Source organism: Leptodactylus fuscus, chromosome 2 (genome assembly GCF_031893055.1).
Source record: "Leptodactylus fuscus isolate aLepFus1 chromosome 2, aLepFus1.hap2, whole genome shotgun sequence".
Classification (NCBI taxonomy): domain Eukaryota; kingdom Metazoa; phylum Chordata; class Amphibia; order Anura; family Leptodactylidae; genus Leptodactylus; species Leptodactylus fuscus.
Window position 1 is genome coordinate 26,655,174 of NC_134266.1, and position 24,230 is coordinate 26,679,403.

A 24,230-nucleotide genomic window follows, 5' to 3' on the forward strand; every position below is an offset into this window, starting at 1 on the left:
GTTGAACAAAAATATCTGATAGAAAATGTAGGAATTGTACACATTTCTTTACAAACACTCCACATTTTAGGAGCTCAAAAGTAATTGGACAAATAAACATAACCCAAACAAAATATTTTTATTTTCAATATTTTGTTGCGAATCCTTTGGAGGCAATCACTGCCTTAAGTCTGGAACCCATGGACATCACCAAACGCTGGGTTTCCTCCTTCTTAATGCTTTGCCAGGCCTTTACAGCCGCAGCCTTCAGGTCTTGCTTGTTTGTGGGTCTTTCCGTCTTAAGTCTGGATTTGAGCAAGTGAAATGCATGCTCAATTGGGTTAAGATCTGGTGATTGACTTGGCCATTGCAGAATGTTCCACTTTTTTGCACTCATGAACTCCTGGGTAGCTTTGGCTGTATGCTTGGGGTCATTGTCCATCTGTACTATGAAGCGCCGTCCGATCAACTTGGCAGCATTTGGCTGAATCTGGGCTGAAAGTATATCCCGATACACTTCAGAATTCATCCGGCTACTCTTGTCTGCTGTTATGTCATCAATAAACACAAGTGACCCAGTGCCATTGAAAGCCATGCATGCCCATGCCATCACGCTGCCTCCACCATGTTTTACAGAGGATGTGGTGTGCCTTGGATCATGTGCCGTTCCCTTTCTTCTCCAAACTTTTTTCTTCCCATCATTCTGGTACAGGTTGATCTTTGTCTCATCTGTCCATAGAATACTTTTCCAGAACTGAGCTGGCTTCTTGAGGTGTTTTTCAGCAAATGTAACTCTGGCCTGTCTATTTTTGGAATGGATGAATGGTTTGCATCTAGATGTGAACCCTTTGTATTTACTTTCATGGAGTCTTCTCTTTACTGTTGACTTAGAGACAGATACACTTACTTCAGAGTGTTCTGGACTTCAGTTGATGTTGTGAACGGGTTCTTCTTGACCAAAGAAAGTATGCGGCGATCATCCACCACTGTTGTCATCCGTGGACGCCCAGGCATTTTTGAGTTCCCAAGCTCACCAGTCAATTCCTCTTTTCTTAGAATGTACCCGACTGTTGATTTTGCTACTCCAAGCAAGTGTAAGAGGGTGAAACAGCCCCTGTGTAGCGAATGTGCAATGTGTAATTGAGTTGATGTTTTCATAACCTGACATTTTGTTGTTTGACCACAAGAGGTCGCTGTTGCAAGATAACAGGTAAAAGGAAAAAGGCTGCATGCCCTTGGAAGATTGATGTGGAAACCCTGATCGTTGTAGGAAGGTTCTAGGAGCCATTTTGAGACAGAGTGTGCTAGAGCCTGAAGCAGAAGAGAGAGGGTCCTTGGAGGGAGAAGCCACAGCAAGAATAGCTGTGGATTTGAGACTTTCAGAGTCTGTCCAGACACCATCCTAAGGAGAAGATTACTGTCAGAGACTTGGCTGAGAAGTGAGACTGCCAGTGAGACCGCATGCTGTATGAGGAGCTCCTCTTCATCCTGATGCTAACAGAGACTAAAAGTTACCCAACAGAAGTAAGCGTGCACGCACCACACTGCAAGTTTGGCACCATAGTGCTGGGGTCTGAGTAAAAAGCCTGTAGTTAGTTAGTTAGTTAGTTAGGTATAATCATCACCCCAGGCTGCAATATTGGTGAACTACCTGTCTGGTAAAAGGACTAAGTCACAGAGGATTTCTACAGAGTTCTATCTCCCAGAGAGGGACTTGTAAGGAAGTCTGGGAGCAACATTTGGTTTAACTTTACACTGTTTGGCTTGCAAGCTAACCAACCATTATACTTGCTTAGTTGTACTTGGTTTGGGGGGAATTTAGTAGTATTGTGATAAGATTGTAAACCCTGGTGTTACACCGCCGGATGCCTGTGTCACACACACTGAATTGTTCCTGTGTAATAGGGTAATAACAGGTAACAGGCAGCTGCATAGGCGCAGCCTGCAGGTAGGTAAAAGCTTGGAGTATATTGAAGGCCACACTAGTGGGCACCGTGCTGTATAACACCAGGGTCCCAGCCTCTAGGCTGTGTAAATGTAATACCTGGGAGTCTTCTTTTGGACAAAAGAGGTTATCTAAACTAAGTAAAATCCTATCTTGGTTAAATTGAATTGGACTCACTTCCTTTGTTCGTGACTTCGCTGTATCCTGGGGAGCCCACCTCGGTACACGGCTTACACATGTCTGCTATCTCTGATGGATTTTTTCTTTTTTTTCAGCCTCAGGATGTTCTGCTTCACCTCAATTGAGAGTTCCTTTGACCGCATGTTGTCTGGTCACCGCAACAGCTTCCAAATGCAAAACCACACAACTGGAATCAACCCCAGACCTTTTAACTACTTCATTGATTACAGGTTTACGAGGGAGACGCCTTCAGAGTTAATTGCAGCCCTTAGAGTCCATTGTCCAATTACTTTTGAAAAACTTACCCTTGAAAAAGAGGAGGCTATGCATTACAGAGCTATGATTCCTAAACCCTTTCTCCGATTTGGATGTGGAAACTCTCATATTGCAGCTGGGAGTGTGCACTTTCAGCCCATATTATATATATAATTGTATTTCTGAACATGTTTTAGTAAACAGCTAAAATAACAAAACTTGTGTCACTGTCCAAATATTTCTGGCCCTAACTGTATATAGGAGATAGCCTCGGTGTCTTCATAGGGTAAACAGTGAGTAGGAAATTTGGGCAAAGATAAGCCCGTATAATATAGACAACATACTGAGTGGTATTCATGGATGACACAATAGTGCCAGGTAGCAGCTGCTAAAGCATATGAAATAATCTAATGCATCAAAGGGGCACATGCCAAGAATGCAGTGTTATCTATACACACCACTAGTAGTCAGAGCACAGATATGTGTGTAGATTTAGGTGACTGTGTTGAGAGGAAAGTCCACATAAGTCTTCCTTCTGGTCCTGATGAGACGCCCCATCTCTCTCCATAGTAACACCTTACATTGTAAGATCAGGGGCTCTCCACTAACTCAAAGCCTGACTGTATGGAGTCTTATGAAGAAATAATTGACAGCTAATGACTGGAGCCGCCATATTATTCCTAGATGGAGCACTGTCCCTCGCAGATGAGATCCTGAAAAGGACACGTGGCTGATCCGTAATTACATAGACAATAACAGCCTCAGCTGGCGCCGTTATCTACGGCTTATTATCTGTAATTGTCATGAGCCCTGCAATAGGGAATTCCAGAAAAAAAAACATGGTGACAATGCGGGGTATGTGTCCCCATAGATAGTGAGATCCATGAATACACATAGGCACCAGGAATAGTGCTGCCTACTAGTGAACAGACATGTGCTTATTCTCACAGAAATGCTGTGTATGACTGCCTGGGGCCCCTGGGAGTGTATCCGCAATACAACAGGGCCACAGGTGGCAGCTTAGAAGGAGACCATTAAAAACACATTCACCGTAAAAGTCCTTGACTTGTTCTTTTCTGTCCAGTTATTCTATTCACTATTTTTGACAGATGGTTTCCTATCTATCTATCTATCTATCTATCTATCTATCTATCTATCTATCTCCTATCTATCTTCTATCTATCTCAAATTTATCTATCTCATATCTATCTATCTATCTATCTATCTATCTATCTCCTATATCTATCTATCTATCTATCTATCTATCTATCTATCTATCTATCTATCTATCTATCTATCTATCTATCTATCTCCTATATCTATCTATCTATCTATCTCCTATATCTATCTATCTATCTCAAATTTATCTATTTCATAACTATCTATCTATCTATCTCATATCTATCATCTATCTATCTTCTATCTATCTCAAATTTATCTATTTCATATCTATCTATCTACATATCTATCTCATGCCTATCTATCTATCTATCTATCTATCTATCTCAAATTTATCTATTTCATATCTATCTATCTCATATCTATCATCTATCTATCTATCTATCTCCTATCTATCTATCTATCTATCTATCTATCTATCTATCTATCTATCTCCTATCTATCTATCTCTTATCTATTTATCTATCTCCTATCTATCTATCTCCTATCTATCTATCTATCTATCTATCTATCTCCTATCTATCTATCTATCTATCTATCTATCTATCTATCTCATATCTATCTATCTCTTATCTATCTATCTATCTATCTATCTATCTCCTATCTATCTATCTCTTATCTATTTATCTATCTATCTCCTATCTATCTATCTCCTATCTATCTATCTATCTATCTATCTATCTATCTATCTATCTATCTCCTATCTATCTATCTATCTATCTATCTATCTATCTATCTATCTATCTATCCAGTTTCGTAACACCTATATATCCATCGTTTATCAAAATATCTAAAATATGTATCCGTCTAATATCTACTTATTTCTGTCTATGTATATCTATCTGACATCTATCAATATACCATGTATCTATCTTTAATGTCTTGAAAGAAAAACTTGAAAGGAAACTGTTATAGATGGAAATTGCGCCATCTCTACATAATATATACACACAGCAGCCTGTTATTACATGTGTAAAATACATGATTTGTGCCTTGTAATTACTCCCCGTGGTGAGCGTCTACCATGGGACATAGATCTATGATGTAACCGCTTTACAGATAATCCCACAGTTCCTGGAATTATACAGCTGTATTAGCGTTCTGGAGTTATAGCCTTCATTATAATCCAGAGCTGCATTCATAATTCTGCTGGAAGAAAACAAGCTAGACATAAGCCATCTATCAGCATAGCTGAGGTGGGTCAGTTTGTGCTTTCTACATACTGGGACAATGCCGGGAGATTGTAGCTATGAAGCCTGAAGAATTGTGAATGCAGCTGCAACTCAAGAATAGTAATGTAATACATTGATACAGTTAAAGGAGTTATCCAGGACAGGAAATATGGCTGCTTTCCTCTTCTCCGGAGGTGACATCATTGATCACATGACCATGCTACATGTCAGACCTTCTTATTTTAACAGGACCAAGTTGTGACATGACCATACAGCCAATGGACATGATATAATTTCCTTAGAAGAAAGCAGCCATGTTTTCCTGGATATCCCTTTAAGTTGCCCACATCACTTCAATAGTCTTTAGACAGGCAGAAGGGAGTTGTCGGCCCAGCCTAAAAGGGTCCAAGAAGATCACCAATTGGCCATTCCCTTACCCAATATTCAGCAATAAGGATAACAAACCTTCCAGCACCACCAGCACATAATCCTGGGCCGACATCCGGTCTTTCCGTACAAAGCACTGGTAGGCGCCGTTGTCACTTTTGGCCATTGCGTCCATGATGAGGGTTTCACGGTTGACACCTGTGATTCTAACATTATTTCCAGCATTGATGATGTCACCATTCCTATACCAGGTGATGTCCGGGTCATCTGTCCCCGACAAGCTACATGATAACGTCACTTGGCTACCTACGCTGGTCTTCACCTTCCGCGGGCTGATTGTCACCTTAAGGGGTTCTGCAAAAACACAAAATAATAAAGACATCATTGTGTAAATTAAAAAGATCAGGTAATACAAGAACATGAATAAGAAATGTCACAAGGAACCAACCAATCACTTCTGTGTTCTCAAGATGAATGAAAGATGTTACTGAGCTTAATCTCACCTGCTATGAGAAATATACACTATGTATGGGGGAAGGGAAATGACAACCGCTCTGAGTATATTTCTATACCAGAAAACTAGAATATCTTTACTGCAATCTCACTAACTACTATGATACTGCCCCCAAATGGCAAGAATATATCTCCTATAATACTACTCTTATGTACAAGAATATAACTACTATAATACTGCCCCCTATGTTCAAGAATATAACTACTATAATGCTACCTCCTATGTACAAGAATATAACTACTATAATACTACCTCCTATGTACAAGAATATAACTACTATAATACTGCTCCTATGTACAAGAATATAACTACTATAATACTGCTCCTATGTACAAGAATATAACTACTATAATACTGCCCCCTATGTACAAGAATATAACTACTATAATACTACCTCCTATGTACAAGGATATAACTACTATAATACTACTCCTATGTACAAGAATATAACTACTATAATACTGCTCCTATGTACAAGAATATAACTACTATAATACTACTCCTATGTACAAGAGTATAACTACTATAATACTGCTCCTATGTACAAGAATATAACTACTATAATACTGCTCCTATGTACAAGAATATAACTACTATAATACTGCTCCTATGTACAAGAATATAACTACTATAATACTGCTCCTATGTACAAGAATATAACTACTATAATACTGCCCCTTATGTACAAGAATATAACTAATATAATACTGCTCCTTTGTACAAGAATATAACTACTATAATACTGCTCCTATGTACAAGAATATAACTACTATAATACTGCTCCTGTGTACAAGAGTATAACTACTATAATACTGCTCCTATGTACAAGAATATAACTACTATAATACTGCCCCCTATGTACAAGAATATAACTACTATAATACTGCTCCTGTGTACAAGAATATAACTACTATAATACTGCTCCTATATACAAGAATATAACTACTATAATACTGCTCCTGTGTACAAGAATATAACTACTATAATACTCCTTTTATGTACAAGAATATAACTACCATAATACTGCTCCTATATACAAGAATATAACTACTATAATACTACTTCTATGTACAAGAATATAACTACTATAATACTGCTCCTATGTACAAGAATATAACTACTATAATACTACCTCCTATGTACAAGAATATAACTACTATAATACTACTCCTATGTACAAGAATATAACTACTATAATACTACTCCTATGTACAAGAATATAACTACTATAATACTGCTCCTATGTACAAGAATATAACTACTATAATACTGCCTCCATGTACAAGAATATAACTACTATAATACTACTCCTATGTACAAGAATATAACTACTATAATACTACCTCCTATGTACAAGAATATAACTACTATAATACTACCTCCTATGTACAAGAATATAACTACTATAATACTGCTCCTATGTACAAGAATATAACTACTATAATACTGCCTCCATGTACAAGAATATAACTACTATAATACTACTCCTATGTACAAGAATATAACTACTATAATACTGCCTCCATGTACAAGAATATAACTACTATAATACTACTCCTATGTACAAGAATATAACTACTATAATACTACCTCCTATGTACAAGAATATAACTACTATAATACTACTCCGATGTACAAAAATATAACTACTATAAGGCTGTATTCACACAGAGTAACGCAAGGCATTTTTTGTGTGCTTTTTGCACATAGCGCCACGTTAACGCCGCATATACGCTGGTCAACGCCACCGCAAAATAGCGCGGCGTTAACGCCGCTTATACGCGGCGCTATGTGCAAAAAGCACACAAAAAACGCCTGGTGTTACTCTGTGTGAATACAGCCTAATACTACCTCCTATGTACAAGAATATAACTACTATAATACTACTCCTATGTATAAGAATATAACTACTATAATACTGCTCCTGTGTACAAGAGTATAACTACTATAATACTGTCCTCTATATACACAAATATAATTCTGCTTCTTAGTTACATCCCTTCTTGGTTGCGGTACACGTATACAGGGTACCTCTCCCGCCCCCATAGTGTTTATTCTGGCAGTTATGGATAAGGTGCGCTATCCCTTTAATGTGTGACTCTCTGTTTACGTCGGATACACAGAAGCCTCTACAGAACCGGTTGGGTTTTATTGCATCTGGTAATGTCACTCAATTTGGATAATTGAAAACACATCTGTACATGATTATCGCTCTTCAGCAGATGGCACTACCCGCTGGCTGCCTCCTTTTATTTCCCTTTTAAGTACTACTTAGGCCGTCACTCACCATGGTCATGTGCCTGAATGCAGAACAATCGTGCTTCACTAATAATACTTTTGTTGCGTTTTTTTTTTCTTTTAAGAGACGGAATCTCTATTATTTCTTCCATAAAAATATCCTAAATCGGCAGGAAATGTTAATACAGCCTTTTATGTGGCTGCGGCGTGCAACTGTTAAAGTGACGCTGCACCTTTAATGAAAAGCATCTCCATAGTCAGCAAATATCACATCCAGCTACTTCCTAATCTATCGGTGTTATCTTTTGCCCATTGATAATTTTTTTGCTTCAAAAATGATCTTTTGTTAACTGGAAACCATCAGTAAGTTGGCTTATATGTATTTATATTTAATAATTATGAGGATATGATGGTGATGGATTCCATTATTCTTAAATAGGCCACATAGAATTACAATAACATGGATGATTGGTTCCAGTGTCGCCACCACTATCCTCAGGTTATATGTGGTACTACAACTGAGCTACAATACCAGATATAGCCATTAACAGGAAGGGCGCTATTTATGGAAGAAATCAACTATGTTTTTCTACAGCGGCATCAATAAAAAACATTATGATAAAAGTGACAATTGGCTCCTCTCAAAAATTATCCCTCCATTGAGGTGCTATTGCCCCTGTGTCACACAAACTCAACCATGTACTTTCTTACATGCACACTGCTCCCCATGTCCTGACTATCCCAGAGCCTACTTCTCATGTGCCATCTCTCATGCAGACTGATCCTCATGTCCCGTCTCTCATGCAGACTGCTCTCCATGTTCTGTCTCTCATACAGACTGCTCCCCATGTCACGTCTCTCATGCAGACTGCTCCACATACCTGTATTCCTCACACACATTGCACCCTTTATGCCCTTCCCAAACAGACTGCTCACTATAACTAACCCACTATAACTAATGCCTCCCTCTCAAAAAAGACTGCTCCCTTTGTCCACATTCCTCACACAGACTATTCCTCACAGTGCCCCCTTCTCTTACACAGACTGCTCCTCATGTCCATATACCTCACACAGACTGCTCCCCACAGCCTCCCCTTCTCTTACACAGACTGCTCCCTATGTCCGTATTCCTCACACAGACTGCTCCTCATGTCCATATACCTCACACAGACTATTCCCCATAGTGTCCCCTTCTCTTACACAGACTGCTCCCTATGTCCATATTCCTCACACAGACTGCTCCCCATGTCCACATTCCTCACACAGCCTATTCCCCAGAGTGTTCCCTTCTCTTACACAGACTGCTCCCCATGTCCATATACCTCACACAGACTGCTCCCCACAGCCTCCCCTTCTCTTACACAGACTGCTCCCTATGTCCGTATTCCTCACACAGACTGCTCCTCATGTCCATATACCTCACACATACTATTCCCCATAGTGTCCCCTTCTCTTACACAGACTGCTCCCTATGTCCATATATCTCACACAGACTGCTCCCCATAGTGTCCCCTTCTCTTATACAGACTGCTCCCTATGTCTGTATTCCTCACACAGACTGCTCCCCATGTCCATATACCTCACGCAGACTATTCCCCACAGTGTCCCCTTCTCTTACACAGACTGCTCACTATGTCCATATAACTCATACATACTGCTCCCGACAGTGTCCCCTTCTCTTACACAGACTGCTCCCTATGTCTGTATACCTCACACAGACTATTTCCCACATTGTCCCCTTCTCTTACACAGACTGCTCCCTATGTCCGTATTCCTCACACAGACTGCTCCCCATGTCCATATACCTCACACAGACTATTCCCCACAGTGTCCCCTTCTCTTACACAGACTGCTCGCTATGTCCATATTCCTCACACAGACTGCTCCCCATGTCCATATACCTCACACAGACTATTCCCCCCATTGTCCCCTTCTCTTACACAGACTGCTCCCTGTGTCCATATACCTCACACAGACAGCTCCCGACAGTGTCCCCTTCTCTTACACAGACTGCTCCCTATGTCCGTATTCCTCACACAGACTGCTCCCCATGTCCATATACCTCACACAGACTATTCCCCACATTGTCCCCTTCTCTTACACAGACTGCTCCCTATGTCCGTGTTCCTCACACAGATTGCTCCCCATGTCCATATACCTCACACAGACTATTCCCCACAGTGTCCCCTTCTCTTATTCAGACTTCTTGCTATGTCCATATACCTCACACAGACTGCCCCCGACAGTGTCCCCTTCTCTTACACAGACTGCTCCCTATGTCCGTATTCCACACACAGACTGCTCCCATGTCCATATACCTCACACAGACTATTCCCCACATTGTCCCCTTCTTTTACAGACTGCTCCCTATGTCCGTGTTCCTCACACAGATTGCTCCCCATGTCCATATACCTCACACAGACTATTCCCCACAGTGTCCCCTTCTCTTACACAGACTGCTCGCTATGTCCATATAACTCATACATACTGCTCCCGACAGTGTCCCCTACTCTTACACAGACTGCTCCCTATGTCCGTATTCCTCACACAGACTGCTCCCTATGTCCATATACCTCACACAGACTGCTCCCGACAGTGTCTCCTTCTCTTACACAGACTGCTCCCTATGTCTGTGTTCCTCACACAGACTGCTCCCCATGTCCATATACCGCACAGAGACTATTCCCCACATTGTCCCCTTCTCTTACACAGACTGCTCCCTATGTCCATATACCTCACACAGACTATTCCCCATAGTGTCCCCTTCTCTTACACAGACTGCTCCCTATGTCCATATACCTCACACAGACTATTCCCCACATTGTCCCCTTCTCTTACACAGACTGCTCCCTATGTCCATATACCTCACACAGACTGCTCCCCACAGTGTCCCCTTCTCTTACACAGAACGCTCCCTCTAATTCTCAGCTTGCTGATAACCTTCTACTATAGATCACTCCTCCTCCAGTGCAGGACTCCCGTCATGAGACTATGAGTTCACCAAAGGTCTGCACAAAAGCAGTGCAAAACTGTGTTTTTTTCTAAATTTTTTGTAGAATTGTGTCATACACTCTGTGGTTTTGCTGTAAAGTTGTGGCAGCTTTGCACAAACTATTAAGATATTTCTGGAGTCCCCACTTCACCCATTCCCATGATTTGTGTGTGGTGCCCCTCCATTAGTGTACAGGGGTTACAATGATGTCCCATCAATATGTGATCTGTACCTCCTTGCCCTCAAGATCACCATTCCTAGCAGTGGGCTTCAGAGCTAGCCAGAGTCCATTGAATGTGCAGTGCCCCCCCTTTCTTGCGTCATTCAACCTTAGGACCCAGCAGACACCTCTCTACGAGGTTGTTCTGACTTTCTACCTACAATGACTTTACTTACGTTTTACATATAGCGATCCGATCACTTCTGCGTTGCCATAGGCGTTCCAGACCTCACAAACATAAGTCCCAGAATCTGACGGCCGAGTGTTCTCTATCAGCAAACCAACCACTGTATTCCGGAACCTATTGTCCATTTCTAGCTGAACGTTGTCCTTCAGCCAGCGGGTACTGGGGATGGGGTAACCGGACGCCTTACATGGAAGCTCCACCCTCTGTCCTGCCATGACTGTGAGGTGCTCAAACTTATCTATGATGGTCGGGGATGAATTCACTTGATCTGCAGGAAAGAAAAAGTTAGATACAATGAAAATGTCCAAGAAAGCAAATGGAATATAATAGTAGAAATACAAGAGCAGAGAGTAGGAACGGACAGGATTATAGGGTGGGCAGTGACAGAGGGACCACCACCATATAAGCCAAGTGTGCAAGCCCTGGAGTATAATACCACCAGCAGAATAGTGAGCGCAGCTCTGGAGTATAATACAGCATGTAACTCAGGATCAGTACAGGATAAGTAATGTAATGTATGTACACAGTGATTGTACCAGCAGAATAGTGAGCGCAGCTCTGGAGTATAATACAGGATGTAACTCAGGATCAGTACAGGATAAGTAATGTAATGTATGTACACAGTGACTGTACCAGCAGAATAGTGAGCGCAGCTCTGGAGTATAATACAGGATAAGTAATGTAATGTATGTACACAGTGACTGTACCAGCAGAATAGTGAGCGCAGCTCTGGAGTATAATACAGGATGTAACTCAGGATCAGTACAGGATAAGTAATGTAATGTATGTACACAGTGACTGTACCAGCAGAATAGTGAGCGCAGCTCTGGAGTATAATACAGGATATAACACATGACAAGTAACATATGTTCACAGTGACTCATCTTTCATGTAGATAATAACTGTATAAACTGTATAATGTAATATATTCTGTAAGCTAAAAAGGAGCCTTCACAAATAACAGTTTGCAGGTGATGTGATCCGCACATTGTACGTGACAAGATATACACAATTCATAGAAGGCTCTTCCCAGTATACAGAATACGATGACTCCTTGAAGTATTGATGAATATTGTGATGAATGCGGGGTTATTCCAGGTGACTGTCGCTCTGGGGATTCGGGGTTAACCACCTGCACAATTACACGCAGAACCGTTTTAGATTTATGAGTGAGGGAATCAACAAACTGCATTCTCTATAATAAGATGAATAATTTAGCTTCGCTCATCCTCTTCCTATCCGCATATTTATGAGCTCAGTTTACAATTGCTTCTGCTGTGTATGTGTGTGTGTGTGTGTGTGTGTGTGTATATATGTGTATATATATATATATATATATATATATATACACACATCAGCTGCTTCAGCATGGCCAGGGAGTCTGTTATAAACTTAAAGGGCGCCTCCTATTATCGTTATACAGGTTACTGTTAATATCCTAATATACCTGATAAGGATGTGCTGCCCTTTTACTTTGTTACAGGGCACCATTCAGCAAAATCTTGGCCACCTGTTTCCACCCCTAGAGGGCACTGTACACAGCTCCTACTGACATGACTAGTAGACGTGTACAGATTGGCCCTCTGGAGGTCCTCCTGAGAATATAGGAAAAAACGTCATCTATGCATCTATCAGCCCTCACATGTTTGCCAAACTCTTATCTCCCTACAGCCATCACAAGCAGCTTCAAGATAGACCTGCCCCATAATGGTTTCAAAATTTTGCTGGTTTCCCTTAGAAACAGACAGCAGTTAAGCATCACATTGCTGTCAGACATCTGAGCCGAAGCTGAAGCAGGGTTGTTACAATGTATCAGTCCTCTCTTATTGAATGGAGTGTTCATTGATTTCCCCTTTGGGTCCCTTCCCTTTGTGAGACCCAAACAAGTCTTATCGTAGAAGTGGAGGATTTTCTGCTGAACCTCAAGGTCTGCCAGTGGACAGCCTTATGTGACACCAGATGGAGGCGCTGTCCCATATTTGTCAGGAACAGTCTCAGTAAACATGCCCGAAAGGCAATGTGTCTTAACAAACACCATGACATAAGTTGGATCGAGGGATCGGAGTGGTTCAGGGGAGAGACTTACACATCCCTATTTTACCAACTTCAAAGCTGGTAACATAGACCGGTCCCATGAACCTCCACTTCCTCACATTCTGCTCCCGGTGACGCCCTTTCTCGCAGACTTCTCCCCCTTGTCTTACACAGACTGTTCGGCCTAATCCTCATCCGCTGTCATGTGACTACGACATCACCAAAGGTCTTGCACTGGTAGTTTGTGGTGACCATCACACAATTGCTGCAAAAATGTGGTGTCATATGCTTTGTGGCTTTGTGCAAATTTCTGTAATTTACAGAAACTGTCTTAGTAAATTCTGGTATGCCTCAGCCAAAAAAAGGGGATTTGACTTATGAAGCCCTGCCCCAAAGTAGGTGGGGATACCCAATTTAGGGGTGGGGCCAGAGTGGTATGGGGTGGGGCTTACACATCCTGGAACAACCAATTCCAAAGCTAGTAAGTACGGCTATAACATAATAATAATACATAGCTATAACCTTACCTAATACAGTCAGCCTGGCACTGTTACTCTGGCGGGTTTCTCCGGTGTACTTGTGCCGTGTCGTGCACCGGTAGTTGTTTAATCCGTCTTCATTCTGTACATCTGTTATATACAAGGCTCCCGATGATGTAATGAGAAATCTAGATCCTGAAAGGAAGAAAAACACAGACCATTAGTTCAACGGATCTACACGGAGATAGAAAGGAATCAGAGAATGATGAGACAGGAGAGACCCCGACCATTGGGACACATCATATCAATGGGGACCCCCATCACTGCATGACAGCATAGCCTAGAGGCAGCCTATACCACTACTATGTGGCCCCTGGAAAGAGGAAACCCATCACAGATTGGCTCCATTCCAATTTGCATTGCACTATAAGGAGTTATGGGAATAAGGGAATGTCAAAGCAAGTAACACACATATGTGAACTCCATGGAGCACAGCGCATCAAACACCTCAAGTCATACCTGTATTCTAGATATACCATACTTGACAACTCTCCCAAAAAATCTGAAAGTATTCTGCAAAAGGGGGGAAATCCTGCAAGGGTGCCCAAATCTCCTGGACCTGGCAGAATGCTCCCACACCCGCCAGGTTCTTAGTCATACTAGTGACATTTGCATTTTATGTAATGGTCACCATTTGATTGGTACACAGAATAAGGACACACCCTCTATAGTTGCGGCTACACCCCCTTTTGCAGCTTGACACACCCACTTTTTGTGAAGTAGACACTTTGGTGAAGGCCAAGTCCCTTTTTCAGGACAAGACCATTGCGTAAATTGCCCGTCACTTATTAAGATGCTGCTGGATGGGTGAATAGGAGAGCGTTCAGATGGGATCGGGAGACTTGCTCACTTCTCTGGGAGTCGGAGTTCACCCTAAAAAGAGATGCCTTTTCTTTTTTTTTGCTGAAACTTTTACTTTTTAAGTTTCTGTCATTGAAAAGGGACCCATTAAAATAATATGTATCACCAGCGCAATAACTATATTACAAATGGCGATAAAACCACATAAATTTTGGTTTTTTTGAGGGGTACCTTCAACTACATGTCTGAACACACCCTTACTAACATGGGAATCTCAAAATCATGCTCCAGTCCAATCACACCCCACAATGGGAGTAGAACATCAGAAATGACCTTGTATTTCCAAAATTTTCTAAACCCTACCCGGTGTTGGACTGGCCCATCAGAGTACCAGGGGATCCCAAAATTTCAAGGGTACTTTGGTTTATGGGGATGTTGGAATCTGGGCCCCAGAATCATTTTATCTGGTGGGCCCAAGCAACCTCAATCCATCATTAACTCCCAACATTTGCAGTCGGGTATTATTCACATCCCAGCACCTCTTATCGCATCAAATTTGCCGTTCAGTATCCTGGAAAAGATGGGAGCTGATCCTCCTATTAGTAGAGTCGCATTATCCTAAACAACTATGGACTCTAGTAGCCAGTGGCCCACTAATAATGACTTTGGGCGTTTCGTAGCAACAGAGTCTTCCGGCTGAAAGCCCCAGAAATCACTCTGACAGGTGCATGGGGCCGCTTAAATAATTTATCGTGATTGGTTGGATGGGGCGACTATGTCGGCCCTTATTGTTCATTATCTCGAATCAGGATAGTCTCGTCTTGTCTCCTTCGGGGGTGGGGGTAGGTGGTGGTGGGGGGGTATGACCTGGATATTTTTTGATCTAGCACATCATGCCATCCTGTGTGCGCTCTCAGAATCCGTCACTGGCTGTAAAACCTGCAGGGTACGGAGCCTTGTCAGTAATTACAGGTCAAGAGGGGGCAAGCACCATGCAAAATCATTGTAATTTTACTCCTGCCTGCTTTAGGAAATTACTCGCTGCACACATGACCGCCTGTCGCTTCTCTAGACAATAGGACGTTATTATTACTGTGCACTAATGGCTGTGGTGAATGTGCCGTAAAAATAGCATGAATGGCGTGATATAAAAGAATAGACATCCAGGACATTAGGCCCAGACCAGGCTGTGGAGGCTCCAGAATAAAACAGATGATGTGCCCCCTCCCCGTTGACATAATACTGCCATCATATTACCTAAATAATACTGCAATACTGTGCTGAAATAATATTACAATTTTTTTTCCCCATAATAAATAGTGACATACAGTACTTTAGAGTAAACACTTACTATCGCCACACAGTGCATATAAAATAGCACCCTACTGTGCTTACATAAAACTACCATATAGTACCTTACAGTGTATACAACACTGATAAATAGTGCATATCACATAATACCATACTGTGCTTACATGAAGCTGCCATACAGTACAATACAGTGTACCCAACACTGACAAACAGTGCATATCACATAATACCCTACCGTGCCTACATAGTACTATCATATAGTGAGCAAATAACAATGCTATACAGTGATCACATTATACTTCCATACTGTGCCTGTATAGTAACAGTAGTAACTGAATACATGTTATACATTACTACATAATAGTATTATACCGCAAGCAGATAATAATGCCAAAAGTTGAAAAGAAAGTAATGCCATCCAGTGTATATGTAATAGTATCATACCATATACTGAGCACATAACAATAGCATAAATTGCCTACATACTGCTAACATACACATAAAATGTACACTATACACATGGTATTGCCACACAGTGCATTATCATATTATTACACAGATAGCATTGCTATACAGTGATCACATAATACTGCCATGCAGTGTCTACATTATAGTACCGTAGCAATACTGTACTGTAGTAGCACGTAAACACAATAACAATGTTACACACTGCCTAAACACATAATAGTAAGATATAGTGCACACAAAATACTGCTGCTACTGTATAATATACATAAAACTACTGTACTAAACCACACAGTCAACACATAACTATGTATGTACAGTATGTATTCCATACATAGTACCACAAACTGTATGCATAAAATGTCATATAGTAGCCAAATAATACTGCCATACAGTGCCTACAGTCCCTCACAGTGAACACACAATGGTGTCGCCCAGTGTATATCTATTTCACTGCGCTTACATAATAGAACCATCTAGAGAACAGACACAACACTATATAGTGATCATTTTAGGGTGCATGCACACTACGTAACGCCGGGCGTGTATGAGAGCCGTACACGCCGGCGTTACAGCAGGGCTGCCGAACACTTCCCATTCACTTCAATGGGAGCGCTCGTAAACGCCGCTGTTACGAGCGCTCCCATTGAAGTGAATGGGAAGTGTTCGACAGTCTGCTGTAATGCCGGCGTGTACGGCTCTCATACACGCCCGGCGTTACGTAGTGTGCATGCACCCTTATACTGCCATGCTGTGTCTATTTTATATAGTGCCATACACTAAGCACATAACATTGTTATATACTGCCTAAATAATAATATTATACAGTAAACACGTAATAATGTCACCTGGAGTATACAGTGTGCACATAATGGTACCATACTATACTGTGCACACAGAACAACATTGCCTGCATAATACTACCATACACTGTAATGTACACAATGTCATATAGTAAACACCTAATAGCTCTATGCTGTGCTTACAGAACCTTACACTGAACTCATTGATACACATAGTGTATATCTGTTATTACCATATAGTGAACACATAATGTCGCACATATAGTAATCCTACTAATATTATAAATGTGAAAGTTTGTGTGTTTGGATGTTTGTTTCTCAATCACGCAAAAACGGTTGAACAGATTTGAATGAAATGTGGCACATAGATAGTTTGTAACCTCGATTAACACAGGCTACTTTTTATCCTGGTAAATGACATGGCTTCATGACTGTTATGAATTTACGTTCACATACTATGTTCACACACTGCTCTTCCTGCCAGGAGATTCAGCTAATCTGCAGCTTGCTGATAACGCCTGGTCTGTTATCTATGTAAACACACAGATAACAACAGGAGACTCTGCATAACTAAATCTTCTGTGTCCTGTTGAGCCAGAGGGAGGAGGGGAGACACAAATAGAGAAAGTCAGAAGCAGACTCTGGAGGCAGCGTGTTCGGACACTGACTTAGGAAAACATCAATTTTAAACATGCCGAGGAAATAAAAATTGAATTTGTCACAAATTTCCCCCAAAAAAACAGAACTATGAAGGTAGGAAGAAGTCAACAGACTTCTGCTCAAGCAGAGCTGAGGAGGATTGAGCGAGCTAGGCGTCAAGTGGCTCTTAGAGCAACTGAAGCGCTGGAGCAGACGGATCATCGACACCAACAACACGCTCACTATATGGTGTCCCAGCGAGCTGCTGAGATGCTGGAACAATCACAGGAACAAGTTGAGTGTCAGGCCAACTTGAGAGCTGCCGAAACACCGGAGCAGGTGGATCATTGATGCCAACAACATGCTCATTATATGGCGTCCCAGCAAGCTTCTGAGATGCCAGAACAATCACAGGCACGGTGTGAGGAACAAGTTCAGCGGCAGGCCAGCTTGAGAGCTGCCGCGATTTTCTGAATATAGGCAGATCATCAATGCCAAAACACGCAGACGAAGTCGCGGGCAGAGGCTAGTAGTACCATATAATGAACACCTAATAGAACCAAATAGTGAAAACATAGAGTAATACCGACACATAGTGAACACATATCAATGTCATACAGAGAACAAATAATAGTATCACAACTTGATAAAATAACACTGCTATATGGTGCCCAAATAAGGCTGAACTGCAATACCAGGCATATCCTGTGGACAAGGGAGACACTGTTTGTGATACATATTATCCTGCTATCATACAGGGAGGTATGTGAGTGTCCTCGGGCCTCTTAGCGCTGGTCACAGAGGCCATTACCCCATTACTAATAAGTGGTTGTATATTTTCGGTCTGGCCACCTTGCTTGTACAATCCTCAGCAGTTCGTCTTCTACCCAAATAGACGACTATTGAACCTGAGTTACCTCCATACTACAAAGGAGCCTACACTGCGCTGAAAGCATCAAGAGGAGGACGTGCGTGAAGCCGCTCGCAGAGCTGCGCTGCGCTCTAAGGTCGGCCTCTGTTGCCTGGCAACCATCACCTTTCAAAGCGCCATTGCTCATCGCCCCATTGTGCGGCTAATTGAGACTATGGGCTGGAAAGTGCTGGAAACAAAGGGGCCAGACCGCCAACCCCCCCTCCCCCCATAGCAATTATTCACAATTCTAAAATAGCAGAAATGTTGTACATAATGGGGCAGATTGATTAAAACCGGCTTAGTCACCTCTAGCAACCAATCACAGCACAGCTTTCACTTCTCAGGCGCAGAATACAAAATGAAAGCTGCGCTGTGGTTGGTAATTGGTATACGCTCCCATTGGTTTCAATGGGAGCTGGGATCGTATACACAGCGCAATTTTGCGGCCATGATTTTGCAGCCGCAAAATCACAGCCGCAAAATAGCTCCACGTATACGATCCCGGCTCCCATTGAAATCAATGGGAGCGTGAACGGCCCGCAAAAGCTCACGCGGCGTATACGTGGTGTGAACTCACCCTAAAGTGTGAAATTATGAAGGACTGTTGGACGCCCAAGTGTGACCCAATACAACAACAGCTCAGTGGAGGGGTGCGGGCCTCATGGTCAGGGCCCCCAGGGATAATCGAGGGGCCTAGCTTTATACAATGGAAAACTGGAAAAAGCCTGTGGGCTAGTACAGGGATGGGGTGAGAAGTGTGAGCCGCAGGTACCTCACAACCCAAAACACAAGAAAATACTCCAAATATACTAAATATCACCCCAAATTCCAAGTCATTATAGGTCTCAGTCAGTATGCTAATGGTTAAATAGTGCGCATAATAGTAATGCCCATATACCATGTCCCATAAAGGGTTCATACAGTGCCCATATGGATTTAACATACAGCATGCATAACTAATCCCACATACTACCTATATAAGTAGTACAACACACAGTATCCATATACGGTAACTAGTGCCACTCAATGTAAATAAACTTGGACCAACTGGTTTTGGACCTCCTCTCTCTCCGAGGGCCCCATAGCAGCCACATGGTGTACCTCTACAGTATATACCGTATACACTGTGGATATTTCCTGGGACATACAAACAACACCTAAGCCGAATCTTGGGGGGACATTTGATCCCCCATATCTTCTCTCCCCCGTTTAGTCCAGGAATTCTCTTGTATATTTTTGTAAATTATTTATAAATCTGTAACGTGAAATTTACAAATCCCACACGCCGCCTCGGCTGTGACACAATCTTCCGCCCCCGGCTTTTTTCTACCATTTACTATACAACCTGAAGATCAGGAAGTGGCCCCGGCTGTGTAAAGCTCAATGAAGGCCGTGAGGCTAAACAATAGCGACGTGAGGGGCCTTTCACGGCTCCCGAGCTCATTCACCTCTGTACCCATTCCCCGCAGGTCTGCATTAATTAGAGATCAATACACACTTAACATCTATAATTTTTTCTCTTCACATTTAAGAATAGAAGTAGCAATTTCCTACTTAAATGAAGCGACGCAGCGGAGAAAGGCGGTGGAATTGGAACGTCAACGTCACATGGCTTCCTGCGGAATACAGGAAGGAGGCGCAATATACAGTAATGTCTCTGGGGTTCTAATATGTGCAGTATATCATCAATTACCATCTCTATAAAAGTTATGAGGCCTACTATGTAGCGTTACAGTGGTTTTTTATAGGTTTTGGGGGCCATTACAAAATTGTGCCCTCAAATAGGTCCTTATGGCACAGGCAATACCCACTATTGCCATATATTACTAGGCTGTACAGCACAAGGGCCAAAATAATGCCCCACTTTGACATCACTTCCTGCTCTTCTGCTATTGGCTGAAGCTTTGCTACACAGACTTCCTGTTTCCCCGCCCCATACTGGTTATATACCTTTCTGCTCAATTTTAGCAACATCTTTCTGTTTTCTGAACCAAATATGGAAGGAAGTAACTAAAAGGGATCAGAAAGTTTAGCAATTTTATTCTATTTTCTGTCCATGATTATGGGGGCGGCCATCTTGCCTGAGCTTCTCCTCTGCTCTGTTAACAGCATTTGGTGATCTGCTTTACAGCATGGTAATAGCCATAGCTAATAGTCTGAAGTTCACTTATTTGGTCTATGAGAGAGTTTTCTAAGCATGCTCAGTGCAGGGAGGGGGAGGAGATATGGTGTGACATCATCTATTGTCAGTAGTACATGTTAAGATAGCTCAGTGGTCTTAGCTACAGAGGTGTTAACTTTACTGTCTGAGATGTAAATAAAGTGACTGCTGCAAGTAAAACACAGAATTAGCAAGTCTCAGTCTATTATTAGGCTTAGTGGCCAGCGTGACAGTTGCATTATTTGGTACATTTATTTTTTTAAAAATACAGGCATGGTAAATTCTTTAAAATATCAAAAACTCTTCAAAAATATACTGAACTGTTTTAAAACTTGGTTTTAAAAATATATAATTTTTTGTTGACACATTCCCTATGCAAAGCATGTTAGATTGTGGGAGTCTGACTCTGCTTGAAGAAAGGTCACTACAGACAAGTAGACATTCTGATACACTGTGACGAACCATACAAATGACAAGAATAGATGCTACAAAATTTTAGAAAATTTTTTCATACAATAACAGAAAAAAAATCTTGAAAATTTTGGGCAATAGTTACAAAAAAAAGTGATTAGAAAACTACAGAACTTTTAACAATTTTAAAAATGTCCAAATTTAAAAAAAAAATTTAAAAAATGAAAATTTTAGGAATTAAAATTTTTTCTTGCCGCAGAGCCTCCATAGATTGTCTATTAATATGACACATGGAGGATTCCTGGACACGATCATGTGACTTTCCTGCTCACCGGAGCACCTGTGTAAATCGCCCCGGCCGACCGGCTCGCTATCGCAGTTTATACATGTTAACATCTCCGCCTCAGGCTTTTAGGTGTAAATCAGTAAGCAAACAAGTGAGCTGGAAAAGTAGCTGCGCTCTGACAGATGTGCGGCCCTGAAAGGAGGTGATAATAGGTAGAGCGGTATTAAGGAGACTAATGACATACAATAACGTGCTTGTGCGACTGGAAAGATTTAATTATGGCAACCGCTGCGCTGATTTTCTCTGAAACAGAAACATCTGTGTGTGGGGCGCCCATCGTCATCCTGCTAGTCTACATTTGTGGGGAAACACCACCGAGATGGGAGTCATTCACAAGGAAAGCTAGGATCCTGATTATAGAAAGGCCCTATTTCAGTTAGAGGAGATGAGTTGCAGTACCTGGGCAATGCTGAGTTGGAGGTGGCGCTATACACATAGAAAAGGTTCAAATGGGCCACTGTGCTTTGATCTAGAGAAGTTTGACCACATAGTTCTCTCTAAGCTGAGGTGCTTCTGAACTACTCTAAAGAGAACTGTGCAGCCCAATAATACAGCTGCATAGTCTTCTCTATCCCCTCTCTACATGCATGATCAATGCAGGAATATGTGCCCAACCTACAGCATGGAGAGCACTAGAGTGAGGAGTAACCTCAAAGTGGACCCCAGTTATGCAGCACTGACTCTTCACTGCCCTCTACCAGGGACCTAAAATTAGTATGCCTAAACAATTCCTCCAGGAATCCCCATTAAGACCCTTCACTGCCCTAGACCACCAGGGATCTGTACATAAACCCACTGGCTAGCCTAGACCAACAGGGACACTGGAATTAGCCACCTCCTGCCCTACACCACCAGGTATACTGATATTAACCTTTTTATTGCTGTAGACCACCAAAGATACTGATATTGACCTCATCATTACCTAGAACACCAGTGATTCTGATATTGACCCCTTCATTACCTAGAACACCAGTGATTCTGATATCAACCCCTTCATTGTTCTATATCATTGCTGGAGACCAGCAGGTTTACTGACATCAAACCTTTCACTGTCCTGGATCACCGGAAATGCTTACACTAAGGCTTTACTGCCATAGACCCCCAGTGATACAGACATTACCCGCTTCAGTATCCCAGACCACCATGAAGACAATAAACTTTAATCTACCTTTTAACTAGATATGGCAGATAGATATATAGATATATACAGTCCTATGAAAAAGTTTGGGCACCCCTATTAATCTTAATCATTTTTAGTTCTAAATATTTTGGTGTTTGCAACAGCCATTTCAGTTTGATATATCTAATAACTGATGGACACAGTAATATTTCAGGATTGAAATGAGGTTTATTGTACTAACAGAAAATGCGCAATATGCATTAAACCAAAATTTGACCGCTGCAAAAATATGGGCACCTCAACAGAAAAGTGACATTAATATTTAGTACATCCTCCTTTTGCAAAGATAACAGCCTCTAGTCGCTTCCTGTAGCTTTTAATCAGTTCCTGGATCCTGGATGAAGGTATTTTGGACCATTTCTTTCTACAAAACAATTCAAGTTCAGTTAAGTTTGATGGTCGCCGAACATGGACAGCCCGCTCTCAAATGATCTGAAAACAAAGATTGTTCAACATAGTTGTTCAGGGGAAGGATACAAAACGTTGTCTCAGAGATTTAACCTGTCAGTTTCCACTGTGAGGAACATAGTAAGGAAATGGAAGACCACAGGGACAGTTCTTGTTAAGCCCAGAAGTGGCAGGCCAAGAAAAATATCAGAAAGGCAGAGAAGAAGAATGGTGAGAACAGTCAAGGACAATCCACAGACCACCTCCAAAGAGCTGCAGCATCATCTTGCTGCAGATGGTGTCACTGTGCATCGGTCAACTATACAGCGCACTTTGCACAAATAGAAGCTGTATGGGAGAGTGATGAGAAAGAAGCCGTTTCTGCACGTACGCCACAAATAGAGTTGCCTGAGGTATGCAAAAGCACATTTGGAGAAGCCAACTTCATTTTGGAAACAAAGATTGAGTTGTTTGGTTATAAAAAAAGGCGTTATGCATGGCGTCCAAAAAGAAACAGCATTCCAAGAAAAACACTTGCTACCCACTGTAAAATTTGGTGGAGGTTCCATCATGCTTTGGGGCTGTGTGGCCAATGCCGGCACCGGGAATCTTGTTAAAGTTGAGGGTCGCATGGATTCCACTCAGTATCAGCAGATTCTTGAGAATAATGTTCAAGAATCAGTGACGAAGTTGAGGTTACGCCGGGGATGGATGTTTCAGCAAGACAATGATTCAAAACACCGCTCCAAATCCTCAGGCATTCATGCAGAGGAACAATTACAATGTTCTGGAATGGCCATCCCAGTCCCCAGACCTGAATATCATTGAACATCTGTGGGATGATTTGAAGCGGGCTGTCCATGCTCGGCGACCATCTAACTTAACTGAACTTGAATTGTTTGTCCAAAATACCTTTATCCAGGATCCAGGAACTGATTAAAAGCTACAGGAAGAGACTAGAGGCTGTTATCTTTGCAAAAGGAGGATCTACT

The 24,230-nt window shown here is 41.8% G+C and overlaps 1 protein-coding gene across 4 annotated transcripts in view; it reads right to left on the bottom strand.

Annotated features, from left to right (window-relative positions):
- Positions 1-24,230, bottom strand: part of DSCAM (DS cell adhesion molecule) — a 338,268-nt gene that overhangs the window by 175,535 nt on the left and 138,503 nt on the right. For all 4 annotated transcript variants that reach the window (XM_075263534.1, XM_075263535.1, XM_075263532.1 and 1 more), the window contains 3 exons: positions 13,810-13,956; positions 11,238-11,516; positions 5,176-5,451 (listed from right to left, as the gene is read on the bottom strand). In XM_075263534.1, coding sequence (XP_075119635.1) covers positions 5,176-5,451; positions 11,238-11,516; positions 13,810-13,956 — 702 coding nt within the window. The remainder of the gene's footprint in view (positions 1-5,175; positions 5,452-11,237; positions 11,517-13,809; positions 13,957-24,230) is intronic.